This window comes from Maniola jurtina, chromosome 12 (assembly GCF_905333055.1).
Source record: "Maniola jurtina chromosome 12, ilManJurt1.1, whole genome shotgun sequence".
Taxonomy (NCBI): Eukaryota; Metazoa; Arthropoda; class Insecta; order Lepidoptera; family Nymphalidae; genus Maniola; species Maniola jurtina.
The window spans coordinates 1,295,807-1,315,486 of NC_060040.1; the positions used below are offsets into that span (position 1 = coordinate 1,295,807).

Below are 19,680 nucleotides of genomic sequence, written 5' to 3' on the forward strand. Positions count from 1 at the left end.
TGAATTATTGCATCCTTGAATGTCTATTTTGACTGGACTATAGTATAATATATACTTAGTATAGTGTCCCATAGTGAAAAATGAGCTTTCCACTCAGTCTGCGTAATCTCATGGTAGGTATTTGGGAGATGGAGATTGTTCGTGCGCGTTCGTACGTCCGAGCGTGACGTTCGCACGAAAACGCGTCCAGAATGTGGTTAGCCTGGTGTAGGCGTGAAAAAATTCGTGTTAAATAAACGCGCCCTTAGCATATACATTACAGCTATCCTCGTTTACTTCTAACAGTGCAGTTTTAGGTACGCCAATCACGAACAACTGTGACATTCATGCGTTGCGAAGGCTTCAAAACATTGGAAAGGTCCCTTCCTGCTAATCACTATACACCTTATACCCTAACCACGTACCTATAACCTAAATGCCTTCAAAACAAGAGTGAGTAGGCATCTTCTAGGCAAGCGCGCTCCGACCTAGTCCTCATCATTGCTTTTTTAAGCATGATTGATGATGATGCTATAAATAACTGGACCTCCCGAATAGGAAGCTGAAATAACAACCACTAGGTTACGTAATACTTATACCAACATGAAATTCTATTTGGAACACTTTTTGCATGATTTGTGCTCGAGTAAGTAGTTCGACATCGTACATTGCTTTCTCGTATTGTATGAAATAACATTTACTTTTGACCAACTTTTGCTGTCCTGATTTTTTCTTCCCATACCTACAATGAAATATTCCTTAGGTACATGAAACTGAGTCGATTAGTATTAAAAAAAATTGAGTCAATTTCATTGATTTTTATGGACAACTCACACTTGACCAAAAAGTTGACAATGGCAAAATTGGTTTTACAAAAACAAAAGAGCTGAAGTTTCCTTAGACAGTTTTCCTGTATCCCCTATGGCCCTTATACTGTCCCAGTTAAAAAAAACACACTGTATAATATTATTGTCTACCGATGCCGACGAAACCATTTTCAGGCTTGTGGAAGTTATCTTGGAAATAATAGATAAAAATAACAACAAAAACAACATGTTTATTCATCAAAATTTCGTTGCTTTTACTTTTGCAAAGTAAAAAAGTTATTTATCATCTGTCCGCAAGCGTCACTTCTACAAATTTCCCGCGTAATTAAATGTCAAGCGGCCATTTTGGATGCCACCGTGAACATGACACGTGCGGGCGGCGTGCGTGAAATATTTAACGGATTTTTAACACCTCCCAAGTACATCCCTGGATTTCAATGGTCATTTTATGTATGACGAGCTGATACCCACGAGTTCGTTTAGGTTTTCAAAAATCCCGTGGGAATTCTTTAACTTTTGGGACCAAAAGTAGCCTAAAACCATCCCTAGGGGACAGGCTGTCTTTGTACAAAATTTTGTAAAAAGCAGTTTAATGGATGGGCTAGGAAAAGCTCGCAGACAGACAGAAACACTTTATAGGTAAGTAAGTAAATACGTTAACTTATAATAAAACACTGAAACTTTCAAAAATCAAAATGATCAAAATAATACAGAACAAGCCTAATTTTGATAGTGAATATTCTCTATACTGACACAGCTACTCAGTTCTTAATTCACAATTCACAACTATTATATACAAACTGCTGAAATCAATGGAAATGGTAATCCTTTTTCAACAAATTTCAAAAAATTAAGGAGCCAAGTGTATGTTTTAATAACTTAATTGGAAGCTAAGGTCACCAGAAAGGTCGATAGATAGATTTATTTGGGCAAGTTTATTTACAGTAAAGGCAAAATCCAACATACTAAGTAGGTACGTTACATAACTTTATAAACAGATTACAATGATCCATCACGGGTGTTTACCGTTTTCCCAAACACTGGCCGACTTTAACTTTTAACAGCACAAAGACCTAATTAGTGACGGCGAAAGAAAGAGATTTCCCAACGACCCATGAATATTAAGGAGGCTCGGTAGGCATTTTCGTAAGTTAGTCACCAATTTATTAAGAACCGCGGCACGTAGATGCCATGAACAATGACAGGTCCCACCTAATCGGGTGCTATTACGCAACCGATCATCCTCGCTTAGGAGGCCAATGTCGCGGACAACTTGTCTAGAATATCGATAACGGAGACACATCCGGAGAAGACGGAAACTTGGCAAAAATCTACCTTACTCCGGGATAAGTATAAAAGCGCATGTAGACTTCACCACAGCATCATTCGTCACCAAGCAGTCGAAGCAGCAACAATGATCTTCGCTTGTGTACTTCTATTGGCAGCTGTTGTCGCAGCCGAGCATCCACAATTCAGGCAAAGGTTCCAGTCACAAAGACAAGAAGTAGAACTAGCACCCGAACCACATTACGCTCCAGCGGGTTACAGACCTTCAAAAGAATTCGTTTTGCCATCACGTCAGCAATACAACCCACCTACGAATAATTACGGAGTACCATCGCGCCAGGAGAACAACCCACCAGCAACTAACTATGGGATCCCTGATAACAGTTATGGTGCACCTTTCAACACGTACTACACTCCTCAAACGGAATACAGAACGCCTGAAGAAGTAACCACAACTGAAAAGGGGGATACGGTTACTATTGAAGCCAAAACAGAAGCTACAAAAGAGAATCTTGAACTGGAACCGAAGAAAGACGCTGAGGTGGTGAATACTGAAGGTGCATACTACGTTTTGCTGCCAGGGTCCCAGCTTCAAAGGGTACAGTTCCAGACTGAAAACGATATTCGTAATATGGCGTACACAGCTCGGTTGCAATACAGAAACGAAGATAGGGCCCCGATATTCGTGTATACCGCAGTACCACAATACCAGTCGGCCGCTTACTTCCAGCTATATAAATAGTGGATGTAATAAGAGGCTTAATGCAATTCAAATACTGTTTGGAAAAAGATTGTGTCAATCCTAGAGGGGTGGCTCTTTCAAAATCAATGGTGTCAATATTGTTTTTTTTTTTTTTTGTTGTTGTTTCTTCTCGATGTAAACAACCCGTTTTTGTCAACTCAAAAGAATTGTAATTTTTTCATTATTTCTTTTATTTTTCTACATAAGCTAGTTACATAGCTTTTTTTTTGACTGTAGGTACAAATTTTATTTCAATCCTAGTAGAGTACTTATGCTCTTTAGAATTTTTTTTTTGTATTTGAATTGCATTTAAAAGAAAATTGTAATTAATTTAAATAAATTATTTATTTATTATTTACGCTCAATAAATGACTAAACTTATTTTCTGACTTTGATTGTATGCGCAATAAAGTTTTAAAAAAAAAACTTATACAAAAACATTCCTGTAATATTATATTCCTTCACTATCATGTAGACGGGTAAAAAGTTACTTTATAACAAAGTTTTGAATTCAATTAGCAATAAGACATTGGTAGGCATAATGTCTCTTGGTCTAATGTTTCAAACTAATATTTGTAACCATTTAGCATAACAATGAGACTCTAGATTTAGTAATTGCTTACAGTTTAATTCTATTCAGCCCTGTTCCACTTACAATTCAAAGTAAATCGCATGAAAAAAATTTCGTTAAGTGAAAAATATTATGAAATATTGCGTGGATAGTATTATAAATGCACAAAACGTACAAAAATATCATTTACAAGACAAAGCTTTGAATATAAACTGAAAAATTATTGTGTTTGGATGTAATTTGTATTCTTTCAATCTCGGTAATGAAAAAAACTGGTTAAGTACGAGTCGAACTCGCACACGAAGGGTTCCGTACAAGAAATAACACGTTTTAATATTTATGGTGTTGTAAAAACAAATTCACGGGGTTTCGGCTTTTCCCCTTTACTCGTGCTATAAGACATTGCTACAGCTGTCTTTCATGATACTAGGTCAACAGGAACTTTTAGGTTTGACCACCATTCCCTTGACGGTCTTGGTAGACACGTCAAAAAAACAATGAATTAGTGATCTAATAAGGATTCCTTTTTTTCTGCTGAGATACGGAACCCTAAAAAAGCAACGAATTGTTCTGGGTTTGTTGCCTTTAAATTAAAAAATAAACGTTTTTCTTTCCTTTAAGTCGATCGTTTTCATTCCATTTTTTGTTTTTTAAAGCTGGCAAAGCAGTAAACTGATTTTTTTTCGGAAAATTATGATCATTACCGGTAAAAAAAAAAGATTGTACTTTTCATATCCTTTTTTTGAAAGTCGATTTGTTTCAATTTCCGTTTGAAATCTGCTAAACTTTTACTAACTAGAATTGTTTTATTTGGCCTCTGTAGATTTCTAACAAAGTACAAAATCGGAGTTTCTGAAATTAAGGTCGTAAATTTCTTAGGGTAGCGTCTAGCCAGAGACTATAAAAGTGCCAGTTAGTTAATTAGTCTTGTGAATTACTTTCTAATTAAGTTTTTATTGTTATTATTTGGCCAATTAGGTCTTGTCTGCTATTTCAGCTGGGGATGTGATGATGCAGTCTAAGATGGAAGCGCGCTAACCGCTACTTCATCCGAGTTACCCGCTTGCATCTGTATAAATTCCGTGGGAAGTCTTTGATTTTTCGGGATAAAAAATGACCTATGTCCTTCACCGGGATGCAAGCTATCTTTCAACTTACCACCAGCTCACTTACCAGCGTGCTTACCAAGTTACCAGCTTACCAACTTTCGTCAAAATCCGTCAAAACCGCAAAAAGGTAACAAACAGATAGAGAAACAGACACGTTTTGCATATTTTAATAATAGTCTACAATAATTAACTTCCATTTTTTCTGTCCATTTCAAAATAAACAGGAAACGAAATGATTGTACCTTCCAATTAACCAATTTTCAGACGTTTACGGTAAAAGGAAACTTTCGGGCGCCCAATTTATAAAAAGTCAGGAATCGCTTTTAATTAATTTACCCTGTAGAATTCGTAAAAGTTTACAATTAAAACTTTTTGTATATCTATTTATGTCAGGCAAAAAAAAGGTTAAGACCCATAACTCGTAGAAGAATTTTTTTTTAATTATGACATAACTAAAAACCACTAAAAGGAAATAAACAAATATGTCGGTACGCTGGAAGAGATAAGGTATACAAAATGACAGATTTTTATGCCGACTCACACACACAAATATTAATGCGTAAAAAATGACTTGTCACGCGCCATTTTAACTTTATGTGTCAAATATTATGTCAAAAGTACGATTTTAGTCCTTCTTTTAAAGTAGAAACGTACTCTTGACATGACAGTTGACCCATAGAATTAAAATGGCGCGTGAGAAGTCATTTTGTACGGACTATAATACCAGAAATAAAAATGGATAGTCTGTATCAAATCAAGATTACTTTACTCTATGTATCAAATGGTCTTCTTATTAGCACTATTTAAACATGTCTTATCATTAACATTCAAGGACAGAGTTGAATGTTTCAATGTGATGAAACATGAACACAATGAATGTGAAAAGCAACAAGTTTTTTCAAAAACACGTCGTCAATCGCAGATCTAGAGTACTTACTATATTAAATATATCAGTGGTATTAAGTGTATTATCTATGGTATTGTTACAAAGCAAACGTCAGAGAGGTGTTTATAATTGGTATTATAAATTTAATTAAAATAATAAATTTATACTACCAAGTAACTAGTAGGTATTTAACTTAAGCTATCTAAAACATCAAGTTATTCAGAAGAAAGCTCATTTAGAATTACCTAATTGAGTTCAATGTATCCTTAAGTTTGAGTGGCATGTTTAAGAGGAGGGATACAAGGTCACAATCTGAATTGGGACAAGTTTTACTTCTGCCGAGCGGCAAGCGAGCCTGTGTGTGGATCTCTAACTTGATTATCTTACAGTGTAAGTAACAATTTGAACTTTCCCTATTGATATACATCATCATCTTGATCAACCCATCGCTGGCACACCACGGAGCCACAGATTTCCTCTCTAAATGAAAAGTGCTTAGGCCTTAGTCTGCTACGCTAGCCCAGTGCGTATGGGTTGGTTGCAGTCTCAGAAATGTAGATTTCTACAAGATGTTTTCCTTCACCTTTAAAGCAAGTGATATTTAATTGCTTAAAACACACTTAACTCCATAAAGTTAGAGGTTTTCCGAGATAAAAGTAACCCATTTTTTTTTTTAATTCCCAATATTGTCCGTCTTAACCCCCAACCCAAAAATAATATACCAAGTATCTTAAGGATCTACCAACTATTTCTGTAGATAGGTACTAAACATACGAAGTCCACGTCTCCCTCCATAGGTCCAAATGGATGCAGATAGCTTACATCCCAGCATTGGACTACATTTTGTCCCATTTCTTTAAAACCTAATCAATCTGTACGAAGTCGCGGGCATCAGCTAGTTGCAAATAACACATTATTGTTATAATTAAAAGATATTACTATATCAACAGGTATTTTTGTGTTTATCGGCGCGGCTACAATAAGTTTTTGCGTATGGACCCCAGAAAGCTACAAGCATGACTACGACAAGTTAGCCCGGATCATGTATCTATACGACCCGCATGCCTGCGGGTACAACCTGCGGTCGTTCACGTCGATGAAGACGTTGCAGCTCCACAATGATACGAAGGGACTGGCGTTATATCCCATACAGTGGCGGCCGCCTGTTATGACGGTATCCACGAGGTTGGCTGCTAAAACTAGAAAGTAAGTTGATGGACGCCCCAAGGTGCTAGAATGGTGACCCCTGAATGGGTTGAAAGACCTCTGCCTTTCTTTTCTCTCTCTGCTCGTTGGGCTGGTTTCCGCACTTAAACGAAATTAGGTGGAAAGCTATGGCAGCGGCGCGTGGACTGTGGAAGTCCCTCCAAGAAATCTATGTCCAGCAGTGGACGTGTCTCACTTGATGGTGATGATTATTTTAGCAGGTATTCTAAAATTACACTAAAACCTTCCTTTACCGAAAAATCCTTTTTATTGAGTTCCATATCTTAAGAGCCCCCTTCATCGAATCGCTAACTCGTTGGCGAGTGGAACCTAAAATAGGATTGTTTCCATAGATGACGGAAATTTGTGCGTGTCACCCTTTCCCTCTAACTACACCTCACCACGAAAGCGGCCAGGTGAATGAATTTTGCTCAAGCAAGATTTTTTTCGTCAAAACGGTAAAGTGATAATTAGGTACTAATCGACGTTAAGAATTTAACCCTATTTTTGGCAAAAGTATTGGATAAAACGTTTGCGTGTCCAAGACACAAACTAGTCTTTATCCTTACCGAATTTGGTCGAAATCGGTTCAACGGCTTAGGCGTGAAAAGGTAATAACAGACAAACAGAACTACTTTCGCATTGATCATTTTTCGTACGCGTAAGGTATTTAGATTTAAAGAAATAATGCATGGTTTCAGATACATAAACCTGAGTGTCATGGTGCACATCTTGTGGCTGGTGATCGCTGTAGTTCTCAGACTCTTCAGATCATCCACAAAGCTGAAAGTACTGAAATTCGTGCTAGCAACTGCGTTATACTTCAGCATCTTTGTTGTATTATTCGACCTTTCTATGGCTATAGTTTATATCGCCCATATCCAGCAGAGCTTGACTAAAGGCATGATTCTTAGACACAGCGGATGGGGGATGGAAATAAAGTTGAAAGGGTAAGTTTATAAAATCACTAGCTTTTAGCTTAGCCAGCTTTTTTATTCAGATACAAGTTAGCCCTTGACTGCAATCTTATCTGGTGGTAAGTGATGATGCAGTCTAAGGTGGGTATGGCAGGTTTTATTAAACCTATACCCTTTTGGTTTCTACACGGCATCGTACCGGAACGCTAAATCGCTAAGCGACACGGCTTTGCCAAAACCGCGCAAAGGCAACTTACAGTAGACTAGCGACTCGCCCCGGCTTCGTATGGGTAGCTTATTACAATTTTCGTAAGGATCTCTAATTTTTTGAAAACAAAATAGGTATAGCCTATAACACTCAAGAATTATGTAGCTTTCTACTGGTGAAAGATTTTTTTCAATCGGTTCAGTAGTTCCAGAGATTACTTCATAGAAACAAACATACAAACTTTACCTCTTTAAAATATTAGTATAGATTGAAAAACTTTTCAGGTACCTCGATTTCGGCGGCTGGTTGCCCATGGTTGCCTCAGCGTGCTGGATGAGAGGCATCATCATCCTCGGCCTCAACATCTACTGCTGCAGAGTTCTCCAGGTCATCATACGAAGGCTCAAGAAGAGGGAAGTCAAGCAGAAGGTTTCTATGAGAGAGAATCTACCCATCCCTGAACCGGGATATGGACAGCCAGGGGAGCGGGATGAAGGGGTACTATATTTTAGGTCTGGGGAATATGTGCCAGCTGTTAGGAAAGCTCATAGACCTTCGAACTTCCTTTTCTTTTAGATGTAAGAGTTTTTGAAATAAAATAATCTAAGCTTATATAACATGGTGTCGGATTTTCTCTATGTATAATAATATGTCTAAGCCAGTGAATTTATCCACGTGGAATTTATGTTTTTTAAGGTTCCATGCCCAAAGGGTGCCAAAGGGACGATATTACTAGGCCTCCGCTGTCCGTCCATCTGTCTGTTTGTCCGTCCGTCCGTCTGTCTGTCAATCGAATGTGGCTCGTGAACCGTAATAGGTAGAGAGCTGGAACATTGTTGTATTACGGTTCACGAGATACTGCCCGCTGACAGGCAGATGGACGGATGGGCGGACGGACAGTGGAGGCTTAATAATAGGATGCCGTTGGCACATATCAGATAACGGAACCCTAAAAATGGCCACCATGAAAATTTAAAATTTCATGTGCGAGTCCGACTCTCATATTTTGGTCGATTTTTTCTGTTTTGATGTTTTCCCACGAGACAAAAATATTTTTCAGGAATATGTAGAATGTTTTGTAGCTCCTTACATAATATTATGGAATTACCGCTAGGATATGGAACGCCCTTCCGGCGTCAGTTTTCCCTTCCACCTATAATATGGGTATCTTCAAGTCAAGAGTGAATAGGCAACTTCTAGGCAAGCGCGCTCCATCTTAGGCTGCATCATCACTTGCTAGCAGGTCTGATTGCAGCCAAGCGCTAGTCTATATAATTTAAAAAAAAAAAAAAAATATTACCTATGTACTTAAGCCTGAAAGCTGACTGTATAAATTTTAACTGCGATATAAAATAGACAAACTGATATTTTAATAATCTATGGTTCTCGTGCTTTTCATGGGATTTTTTAAACATAATCCACGCGGGCGAAGTCGCGGGCATCATCTAGTAGAAGAATACTCCGAACGCTCTCAACTTATTATTTTAAGCTAAATCCCTAAGTTTGATTTTACTCTTCCACTAAGTGTAAATGGAATTTAATATAACTTTGCAAGAATATTTTAATTTATTACTCTTCAAAATCCGCGGCGACGGCGAAGACTGATGGCAAGCAATTAATTATAGATATCTATCGTAATGCAAATCGAAAAAAGCGGGTTTGGGTGAAAAGTTGTTAAAATGTTCCGTAGAGAATATAAACTGTTGTTTTTGTAATAGTAAGTACAAATCTCCACAACGTGAACTAATCCGTTCTGATTCAAAAATTCGAAATACACTATTATTATTAGTGCCTGCAAGTCAAGTACAAACAGCAACAAAACTAGGTTTGCACCCGCCAGTGGAAGCGACTATGGACGGGTGCAAATCTAGCTATTGCTGACCCTACATAGTCCAATTTGAACACTAGGCGTATGACTGCGCATTGCACAAAAAAAATCGGTCAAGTGTTAGGGTTGCATACCCAAAGGTGCCAACGGGACGCTAAATGTAAGCCTCCGATGTCCATTCGTCCGTCTCTCCGTCTGTCCTCCATCCGTCCGTCTGTCTGTCAGAGGGCTGTATCTCGTGAACTGTAATTGGTAGAGAGTTGAAATCATAGAAGTTGTATTTCTATTGGCGCTATTACACCGAATTCTCAACATGGGGTTATTCAAGGGGCGGACCAACAAATTCCCGAAAGGCCGGCAACTCGGGCGCGGCGCCTCTGGTGCTGCAAAATGTTCATAGACGGCGGTTATCACTTAACACCAGGTGACCCGCCTGTTCTTTTGCTCGCTATTTTTTACTAATAAAAATATATAGTAAAAATTTCAAAATGGCCATGAAAATTAAAATAAAATGTTATTTCTTGTACGATGGTTCACGGTACGGAACCCTTCGTGTGCGAGTCCGACTAGCACTTGGCCGGCTTTTTTAAGAAACAACTTCTACATAGCTGTGTTATTATCATGCACTTGAAAGGTTTAAGTAAGGTTTTCGCAATCTGACTAAGTGCTCCTAAAAACGTCATAAAAGAATTCAATTTGAAAAAGCCTGCCGTTAAATTTTTCATTACAGCTTTGCCCGTTGCCGGGCGGACAACCATTAATTTTGGACTCTACGTAATCGAAACACAGGCCGGGACAGTTTCTAACTGAATTGCTCGTAAACAAAGACCAACGCGGTAGATTTTGGCAAGGAAGTGTTATTATTGTCCCTTTGGCTGCAAAAGTACTAGATCATTGGGTCAAAAAGATATTATGAAGGTATCATTCAAGTGAAACTTAAATACACTAGCCTTAAAATTAGGGCTATAAATTTAGTACAGGTAAAATATGACCGTAAATAAATAAATATATGCGTTTTGCGGCTTTGTACATCAATAAAACTTTGTATATAACTTTATCTTGGCACTAGAAATGAGGATCTGTTGAGTCCTACCAAAATTTAGCCGTCCTGCTGGGCGATTCAGAACACTCGATTCGGTAAGTTTTCGTTCGATAAGATGTATTTTTCAATGGAAAGTACGTCTTGTCGAACAGTAACTTACCGAATCGAGTGTTCTGAATCGCCCGGCAGATGAGGCAAATGATGCCAGAAATCGATTAATACAGGCTTTATGTGTGGCCGCTATTTTGGGAAAAAAGACAAATGCCGGACTACTAACTAGGTAGGCCAAAATCTTCAAAGCTCTTTTGGATTCTGTGAAAGCGAAACACGGATCAAAACAATTTAAAAAACTTTATTTGGATCGAATAAGAGCCATGTCGTCTCTCAGGCTTGTAGCTCGACGTTCGCAACCAACTGGAAACTGTTTGTTACTGATTCCCCAGGATTCCCCGGTAACGAGGTTAAGATTTCTGAAATTGACTTTTGATTGGATTGAAATGTGAATTGTCAATGAGTTCCCTCAGGGTCTGGAGTACTTTTGTTATACTTTATCAAAGTAAGAAGATTCGGCAAAATTTAATTAATTATTTAGTCTAAATATTTCTAAACTATGGATCCATTTTCAAATTTATAGTAGGTAGGTACTTTATTAATCTGTTATTTCTCCAATTTCGATGGTTCGCGTGGATTTGGATTTTCAAAGGTTCTTTTATATAGAATTTTCAAAAAAAAACTGACTTCAATAACACTAAAACGTAAAAAATAATTTAATTTATTACCGAATATATTATGTACATAATACAAGAGTTAGAATAGTTCTATACTAATATTTTTTGGAGTCGGTGCCAAATAGCCGCACGAACTTTCTACGCTTTATATTGTTTGTGACTCCAGATTGGCACTTCATTGGCACCGACTCCAAAAAAACACAGACAAAAAAGGTTTTGGAGTCGGTTAGTAAAATTAATTTTATCTTTTAGCTATAATTTGCCTGGTCATCAGCTGGTACACCCTCGACTGCCACTTCGTTCCCTCCAGCTCTGAGCTCCATGAGGTGACGCTGATCAAACTCCTGTACCTCTACGACCCTGAGGCCTGCGGGAGGATCCCTTTCTACAACATCACTGTGAAGTACAACCGTGAATACTACTCCACTATCATGTGGCCTGTGACAAACAAAGTCGCTTCCAATTTTAGGAGGTAACATATTATATTATCATGGTGGATGAGGAAGGTGGAGGATCGGGTGTGACGGCGCGCTCTTAGGAAGGCCTATGTCCAGCAGTGGACGCAAACAGGCTGATTTATTGATTGATTGATATCATCATAAATCTGTACCTACATAATATAAAAAGATATATCGACTGAGATATATCTTTTTATAGAGTGCTAGATCTAAATACTTGAGATTTTGCATGATTATAGTTACCTAGACCTTCACTAAGCAAGGATGATTTTCAACAATTTCAACCGACCGAAGTCAGATGAAGGAAAACATCGTGAGAAATTCTGTAGGTATGCCTGAGAGATCTCCATAATGTTCTCAAAAGTGCATGAGGTAGGTATGCCGAACCGCACTAGCCCTGCGTGGTGGCCTATGGTCTTAATCCTTCTTATTCTGAGAGGAAACCCGTACTCAGTAATGGGTCGGCGATTGGTCAATCATGATGATGATGACTAATATCTCATGTCGATTTCTACGTAAGATATCGTACCGAAATTGCTTGGTGAAATCTTCGACAATAGAGCATTGTTCTATTAATAGGGTGATAACTAACTGTGATCAAAGCCCAATGCTAGTCCAAATACCAATACGACATTATAAGACCTCTGCGCCAGAAGGTCGTCAAAAAGGCCATTTTTTAATAGACTAGCGCTTGGCTGCAATTAGACCTGCTGGTAAAACATACCTAGTCACTCTTGAAGTAACAGTATTCACATCAGCTGTTGATCTCCGCTCGGTCCGTAATGGTAAGATGTTTTTCAGCAAGATCCGTCTATGGCTATGTCTCCATGTCGTATGGTTTGGTCTAGCCATCGCTAACATGACGCACGGCCAGAGGCACTGCGGATTTTACGCCGTTGTAGTTCCCTTCACTATCACTGGCCTTGCATTACTCATCGTGGATCTGGTCTACGCTGGGCTTTTCCTACAAAATGTTGCACACACCGATACACAGAGTAAGTAAAAGATCTATAAATAAACTAATTGTGGCGGTCACCATAGGTCTCTATCTTAGGCTGGATCATCACTTGCCAGCAGGACTCACTACATCCAAGCGCTAGTCTATAAATTCGATAATTTTTTCATGAAGCCTCTCGGGTGTTGGAACTAGGTCCCCAGGCTTTGTTTCATGAGAATACAAATAAGAGCATTACTTAGTTGTAAGTCCAAATGAGGGTAGTATTTCGTTCCCAATTATTATTTTCAAGAGATGGACAGAGGAAAAGGTTATCCTTATAACAAGAGCTCAGGACGGTCCTAATCCGAGCTTGTTTTGCTCTACTTCGCATTGTCGGGATTATTTTTACACAATGTTGTAATAGCTCTACAAAAGCTTTTGTGTTGAACAAAACTGTGTTAATGTGTTTGCTGTGGTAAGTATATCAATCCAGCTAGGTAGGGCCCATTTCGAGAAAAATCAGGGCTGGATAGCTTTTGGGAGGCTTTGAGATATCTTCTTGACCAACATTACTCAATGCTTGAATATTCGTCTTCAAACATTGAAGACTAATCGTTCTTACCAGTCATGATCCATTTCACGGATCCTATTAAAGGTTTAGGTTTGGGGAAGGTTTGGGTTAGGTTAGGTCTGGGTTAGGTTTGGGTTAGGTTTGGGTTAGGTTTGTGTTAGGTTTGGGTTAGGTTTGGGTTAGGTTTGGGTTAGATTTATAGATAGGCAGACAAGAGTATTTCTACGCGAGTTCCTTTTTTTCTGGAGATACGAAACTCAAAAAAGGCAAGTTTTCGAAAAGATCTAAGTCTAGCAATAGAGTAAAATTACGATCAAAAACAGACCTATAATATGGTTACCTTTTTAGAGTTCCATACTCAGAGGGTGAAAACAGAACCCTTAGAGAGCGAGGCCCGACTCGCACTTGACCGGTTTTTTAATTCTGTTGGGCACCTAATTTTAATATAGCCCATTTACATAATATACTCGTAACTCTGTTAAAGACTTCCAATGATTGGGGCACTTAATAATTCCCGGAATTCGATTTAATATGGTCCCTTCCGGCCTCCGGGACCCCGGGAGAGAGGCCCAGGGATATCAGTAATAAGTTAATGATTTAATCGACTATCAAGCCATCCGTAATAATTTTGACGACCTCCCTGGTGCAATGGTTAGTGAGCGCTGTGGTCTTACAATTGGGACGTCCTAGATTCGATTTTAGGTAGGGACATTATGGGAATTCAGGAATTTTAAATTGTTTCTGGTCTATGAGACTGGTGGGAGGCTTCGGCCGCCACTAGTTACCACTACACTCCACGCTGGGAGAGCGTTGAGGTCCTGAGGTTGTCCTTCTTGCTTGGCGGAGTGATTCGCAAACTCAGTGTTCAACACTAATGGATAGCCATCAAGCTTATTTCGCAATGGTTATCAATGGTTATTCCCACATTGATGTTGGATCAATGTGGGAATAACCACTCTTGGGAAGGCCTATGTCCAGCTGTGGACGCATAACGGCTGATTGGTTGATTGATGAACATCACCAAAATTTTAAATTCCTTTTGCTAAGATAAATTGACTAGCTGACCTGCCAGAACTCGCTCGAGTGAAATTTTTGAAAATCGATGAAGGGGCGAAGTTTCCAAAATACCAGCACACCAAAATACCAATTTTCTTGACGGACTTTCATACAAACTTTCAGCTTGAAATTCCCTAAGGAGGTTACCCCTTAGGGGTGCAATTTACAAAAAATATTTCCGTTGATTTGGTTAATTTTCCCATCTTCCAGTTTCAATTCTCAAGTTCCTGAACGCAAGCTTTCCTAAGAGTATCAGATGGATCCACAGATCATTCCCCTGGCCAGAACAGTACGTCTGCGACGAAGACACCACCTGGATCTCATTGTTATTTGCCTACATCAGCTGCAGAGGAGTCGTGCAGTGGATTATCAACTTTTGGTTTATCAAGGACAATTATTATGAAGGCCTCGCAGCGTTTCGTAAGTTTTAGACCTTTTTTTTTATTTACCTATACCTACCATCCACTGTCATCTTATTGCTGAACATATTAAGTCTCTTGTGGGGACTTCCGCACTCCACAGTCTTCATCATCATTGACTAATATCAACCGATAGACGTACACTGCATGACAGAGTTCTCACGACTTTTTACAAACCCTAAAACCTGGGTACGAAATTATGGGCATCAAGTAATCCATACTCCAAACTAATCTAAATTTTAAAATGGAAAAGCTGACTCAACACACAGTTCAAACTACTGGATGGATCTACATCATAATAATTGCTATCTGCATGCCAAACAGCCTGCTCCGGCCAGTAGCTTGTTCAGTGTGCCTAGTGGGAGATTTTTAACCTATTCGATCCCGTAAAAGTTAACTGCGTTTTGTATGGAATTGAAACAGCGCCATCTAGTGACAAGAAGATGGCGCTGTTTCAATTCCATACAAAACGCCATCTAGTGACAAGAAGATGGCGCTGTTTCAATTCCATACAAAACGCAGTTAACTTTTACGCGATCGAATAGGTTAAAAATCTCCCACTAGGCACCCTGTGCGCTAGATCAGTCAGTCAGTTAGTCAGTCAGTCAGCTAGCTTAACTTTTTATACATTTAGATCTATACAAATTCTTTAAATAATAAATTTACATTCCATTGAATATTCAAAGGACAACATAAAATATACTCAAGTCTCGAGACTCGGAGACACTCGTAATAATTTACATTTTAATGTTTTGATATTGGAACCTTCCAGATCGGCTTCAGAAGGAGAAATCTCGGCTGAGATCAAACGCGTGACAATCCGCAATCAATCTCCTATTGCTTTTGTTTGCGAATCAACAAAGACTCGGGCATGAAAGACGCTGGCTGCTATCAAGGGATAATCTTTGCGAAAGTATAATATTGTACTAAATAATAAAAAATCGCTTTATTCTGCAACTTCATCCGCATGGATTTACATTTTTTAAAGATCCTTTTGATGGAAAATCAAATATTTATGGAAGTACTAGATGATACCCGACACTTCGTCCGCGTGGATTTAGATTTTTTTTTAATCCTTCGGAAACTCTTTGCTGTTCCGGGATAAAAAGTTGCCTTTGTCACTTTCATTTAAATCGGTTAAACGGATGGGTCTTTAAGAATCCCGTTGGAACTCTTTTATTTTCCAGGATAAAATGTAGCCTAGTTCGTCTGTACCAAATTTCATCAAAATCGGTTAAACTGTTGGGCCGTGAAAAGCTAACAGACAGACACACTTTCGCATTCATAATTAGTATGTTTATATTATTTTAAGACGTCACAGCATGGTCCCTTTGTTAGGTCGAACGCATTAATTATACCTACCTACCTATAATTATTTTGCTGAACGAGTTGCAAGGCTGAAACGTCAATGGACGGGGCACATGGGTACTTAGTTCGATGAACCGATATATATTGGGGTTCTCTAATATTCATGGGTGGGCGGTAATCACTTAACGTCACGTGACCCACCTGCTCGTTTTCTGCTATTTTTTATTATTTTTTAAAGTGGCAGACTTCACAGTTTACACACTTTTGAGAACATTGTTTAAAATGACTACCTAGTATATTTATATTTATTATTTATAATGTTAAGTAAAGTTGGACTATTTTCAAGGCAGTTCATCTCTAGCTTTTAGCTATGGAGACTGCATCTCATTATATTAAACTGGAATAATGAACAGCTTTGTGAAAACGATACTATTATATTCTCCACTGTAGTATTTTAAATACCGCGTGCATTTTACATAAAAGATTGTCCTTTTTATTATAATGGACCGGATTCAAGGGAAGAATAGCTTTTTTATATTCACAGACAATATGGTTGAAAAATATACCTACTCGTTCTGGATAATTTTTTGCCTACTTGATCTCTTAGGTCTATAAGTCCAGTAAGCCAACCATAATAATTTGATTTCCATCTCAAGCCAGCACTGACCTACTACAGAACGAAAACCTTTTAAACTATAGCAAGTACACCACGCTGGCCAAGTGCGAATAAGCTTTCACAGATCTTTGAGAACATTATGTGAAGAACTCAGCGGCATGCAGGTTTCTTCGAACTGCACGAAGTTTTCCTTTATTGTTAAAGCAAGTGAAACGCATAACTCTGAAAACTGAGAGGTGCGTGCCAGGGTTCAAACCCCCAAAAATGAGGGGGCCAAATGGCCAAACGTCAAGGGTGTTGACTCACTGTATGTATAGTACGTGACAAGTTGAGATGGCAATCGGGGTAGGAGGTCCCCCGCATGTAGGAGGCAATCCCGCATGTTAGCCGCGATCACCCACAGTGGATTAGCGCGGGGGCTGTGCGGGTGTGCGGGGCGTTCCCACCCCACTTGCCATCTCAACCTGTCGTGTGCGACAGGTTGTGCTGTGTCAACCCCGTGCTTTATTTATATTGTATTAATGTTGTATTTTTCCTTTATTACATAGAATTATGATTAATAATTTATAATGTTAATATCATTCTGTTAGGAATCCAACAAACTTTGACATAATTTCAATATCTATCACAAAATAGGCATTGTTGTACCTTATGATATTCATAAATTTTAATATTGATGTTATTATTAAATTACGACGTAAAGCTATTTATTATAATAATAATGAGTTCAGAAATTAACAATTTTAAGCCGCCATTTCAATTGCCAAAATAGCCAAAGCAATGATATTTTGCAGCAGGGAAAAACAGAACAGCGGATACCCAATGTCACTGATTATAGTCAATAAATGGATTGGTGACCGGAATTACCGAATTTTTGCTTTAGGTACCTTCGTTATTTGGTTGCTAAGTCTCTCCACGTAATAATTGTGATACATACGTTAAGATTAAGTAAAATACATAATAATCTCTATACTAATGATAGGCATTTAAAAAACACAATATTTCGCTTTCAATAAAGTTTTAACCACTCCCGAAATTCAATTAAATATCTCATTTGTTGTAAAAATACTTTAATTAACAAGCTTCTCACAAGTAAATCAAGAGCGATCTGCTAATGTATGGCCTAGGGCCCAATCCATTAGCGCGGAAAGTAAACAAAAACCGTACAATGAAACCCTTGCGCTTAAAAAATAAATGAGACCAGGAATCGTGGGGACTCTACTAATAGTGCAGAAGGTAGGTATTGTTCACACATTATAAATACCGAATCACTACCCATATTTTTAACCCCCGGCCCAAAAAGAGGGGTGTTATAAGTTTGACGTGTGTATCAGGGGGCACGGCAGTGCCCCCGCCAAGACGAGCTAAACGGCGGCCGGGGCGCTACGTACCTTTTTCTCGAAGTGTTTCGCCGTATTTTCGACCCGTCATAACTTCGGTCTGGTTGACGCTAGAAAGCTGAAATTTTCAGTATAAGGTGTCCTCAGCAAATTTACCAAATATACCAAATATCAAATATCTAGCTTTTATGGTTACAGATTTATTGATACCTAAAATACGCCGATTTCGTCCCTCACTGATGATCATCAAAACCTCTACTCAAAACCTCTAAGGTACTTCCCGAAGTCCTAGAAGACTGAAATTTGGAATGTAGACTAGAAATTGCATACAAACTACAGGAAAATTAAGAAATTGGAATTGCCCCCCCTCTACGCCTCTTATGAGAAAAGCAAATCTGTAAATTCTGTCGCTAGAATGCTGATATTTTCAGGATAAGATGTCCTTGGTAGATTGATTAAACGCATTGAGTATCAATTGTCTAGCTTTTATAGTTTCAGATTTATTAACAGTCAAAACTTCTAGTCTGTAATTCTAGGGTACTTCCCGAAGTCCTAGAAGACTGAAATTTGGTATGTAGACTAGAAATTGCATACAAACTACAGGAAAATTGAGAAATTGGAATTGCCCCCCCTCTACGCCTCTTATGAGAAAAGCAAATCTGTAAATTCTGTCGCTAGAATGCTGATATTTTCAGGATAAGATGTCCTTGGCAGATTTATTAAACGCACTGAGTATCAATTGTCTAGCTTTTATATTTTCAGATTTATCGACATTCAAAACCTCTAGTCACAAATTCTAGGGTACTTTCTGAAGTCCTAGAAGACTGAAATTTGGCGTTAAGTAGGAATTTCAAGAATTATGAACAACAGATAAATTAAGAAATCGGGTCCCCCTTCATCCTCTCGTATATGAGATGCATATCTGTAAAATCTGTTGCTCGAATTCTAAAGTTTTCAGGATAAGATGTCCGTGGCAGATTTATCAAACGTACCAAGTATCTGTGTTTCCTGAAGTCCTAAAAGACTGAAATTTGGTATATCTGCTTCAAAATTGAGTTGCAAGATTCCACCCGAACAAACATATTTACATACGAGTACATTGCAAGTTGAATAAAAGCTTTTAAAAAAAGAGGTAACGATAGAGAGTGGGCCATGAAAATGATGTACCTACAAAAAATAGATCCAAAAAAATCTAGGGCACCTGCCAAAAAGAAATGAAATCCCACCAAAAACATTTCATGTAAAAAGGTAGGCCAAGACTCACAAGTTCATAATGTTTTCACTGTAAAAAGTTATGAGATCTCTAATAGAGCCAAGCCCCTAGCTGAGCTTAGATTTGTGCTGGCCATGGGACCTATCCGAAGTCCAAAGTAATATAGCTCTTAAATGTTCTTGACTATATCACATTTATAACAATAAATAACAAATCACTCTACTTACAAGCTCTGATTCTACAAACCCTATATCTTGGTAAAAAAAGTACGGCTTGGCCGTTTACAGTTCGTGGATTTTTTATCTGAAATGACATTTAAGCCCGGAATAGCTTCTGCGACCATCACGAAGTACAATACAAATTAGTAATTGTCGAACAAACTATTCCTTAAGGCCTTAAAATATGTCATGTAATAGTTTTACGAACATTAAA

The 19,680-nt window shown here is 38.3% G+C and overlaps 4 protein-coding genes across 8 annotated transcripts in view; 3 read left to right on the forward strand and 1 right to left on the reverse strand.

Moving 5' to 3' along the window:
- The window catches only part of LOC123870599, a 191,345-nt gene that overhangs the window by 97,425 nt on the left and 74,240 nt on the right, over positions 1 to 19,680 (reverse strand). The gene's annotated exons all lie outside the window — the stretch shown is intronic.
- Positions 2,095 to 13,012, forward strand: LOC123870603. The gene is made up of 2 exons (XM_045913970.1): positions 2,095 to 2,888; positions 13,003 to 13,012. Exon 1 carries the CDS (start codon positions 2,221 to 2,223, stop codon positions 2,833 to 2,835), a length of 615 nt encoding a protein of 204 aa, XP_045769926.1. The 5' UTR covers positions 2,095 to 2,220; the 3' UTR covers positions 2,836 to 2,888; positions 13,003 to 13,012.
- On the forward strand, positions 5,505 to 8,366 carry LOC123870601. 2 transcript variants are annotated; one of them, XM_045913968.1, is made up of 5 exons: positions 5,505 to 5,520; positions 5,600 to 5,791; positions 6,352 to 6,607; positions 7,309 to 7,557; positions 8,017 to 8,366. In XM_045913968.1, the coding sequence occupies exons 2-5, from the start codon at positions 5,683 to 5,685 to the stop codon at positions 8,306 to 8,308; spliced, it is 906 nt and encodes a 301-aa protein (XP_045769924.1). In that variant the 5' UTR covers positions 5,505 to 5,520; positions 5,600 to 5,682; the 3' UTR covers positions 8,309 to 8,366. The 2 variants fall into 2 exon arrangements, with proteins under 2 accessions (XP_045769924.1, XP_045769923.1); XM_045913967.1 differs by having other exon boundaries at positions 5,511 to 5,791.
- On the forward strand, positions 11,002 to 15,728 carry LOC123870602. Its single transcript, XM_045913969.1, has 5 exons — positions 11,002 to 11,158; positions 11,583 to 11,802; positions 12,590 to 12,783; positions 14,563 to 14,772; positions 15,544 to 15,728. Exons 1-5 carry the CDS (start codon positions 11,113 to 11,115, stop codon positions 15,585 to 15,587), a joined length of 714 nt encoding a protein of 237 aa, XP_045769925.1. The 5' UTR covers positions 11,002 to 11,112; the 3' UTR covers positions 15,588 to 15,728.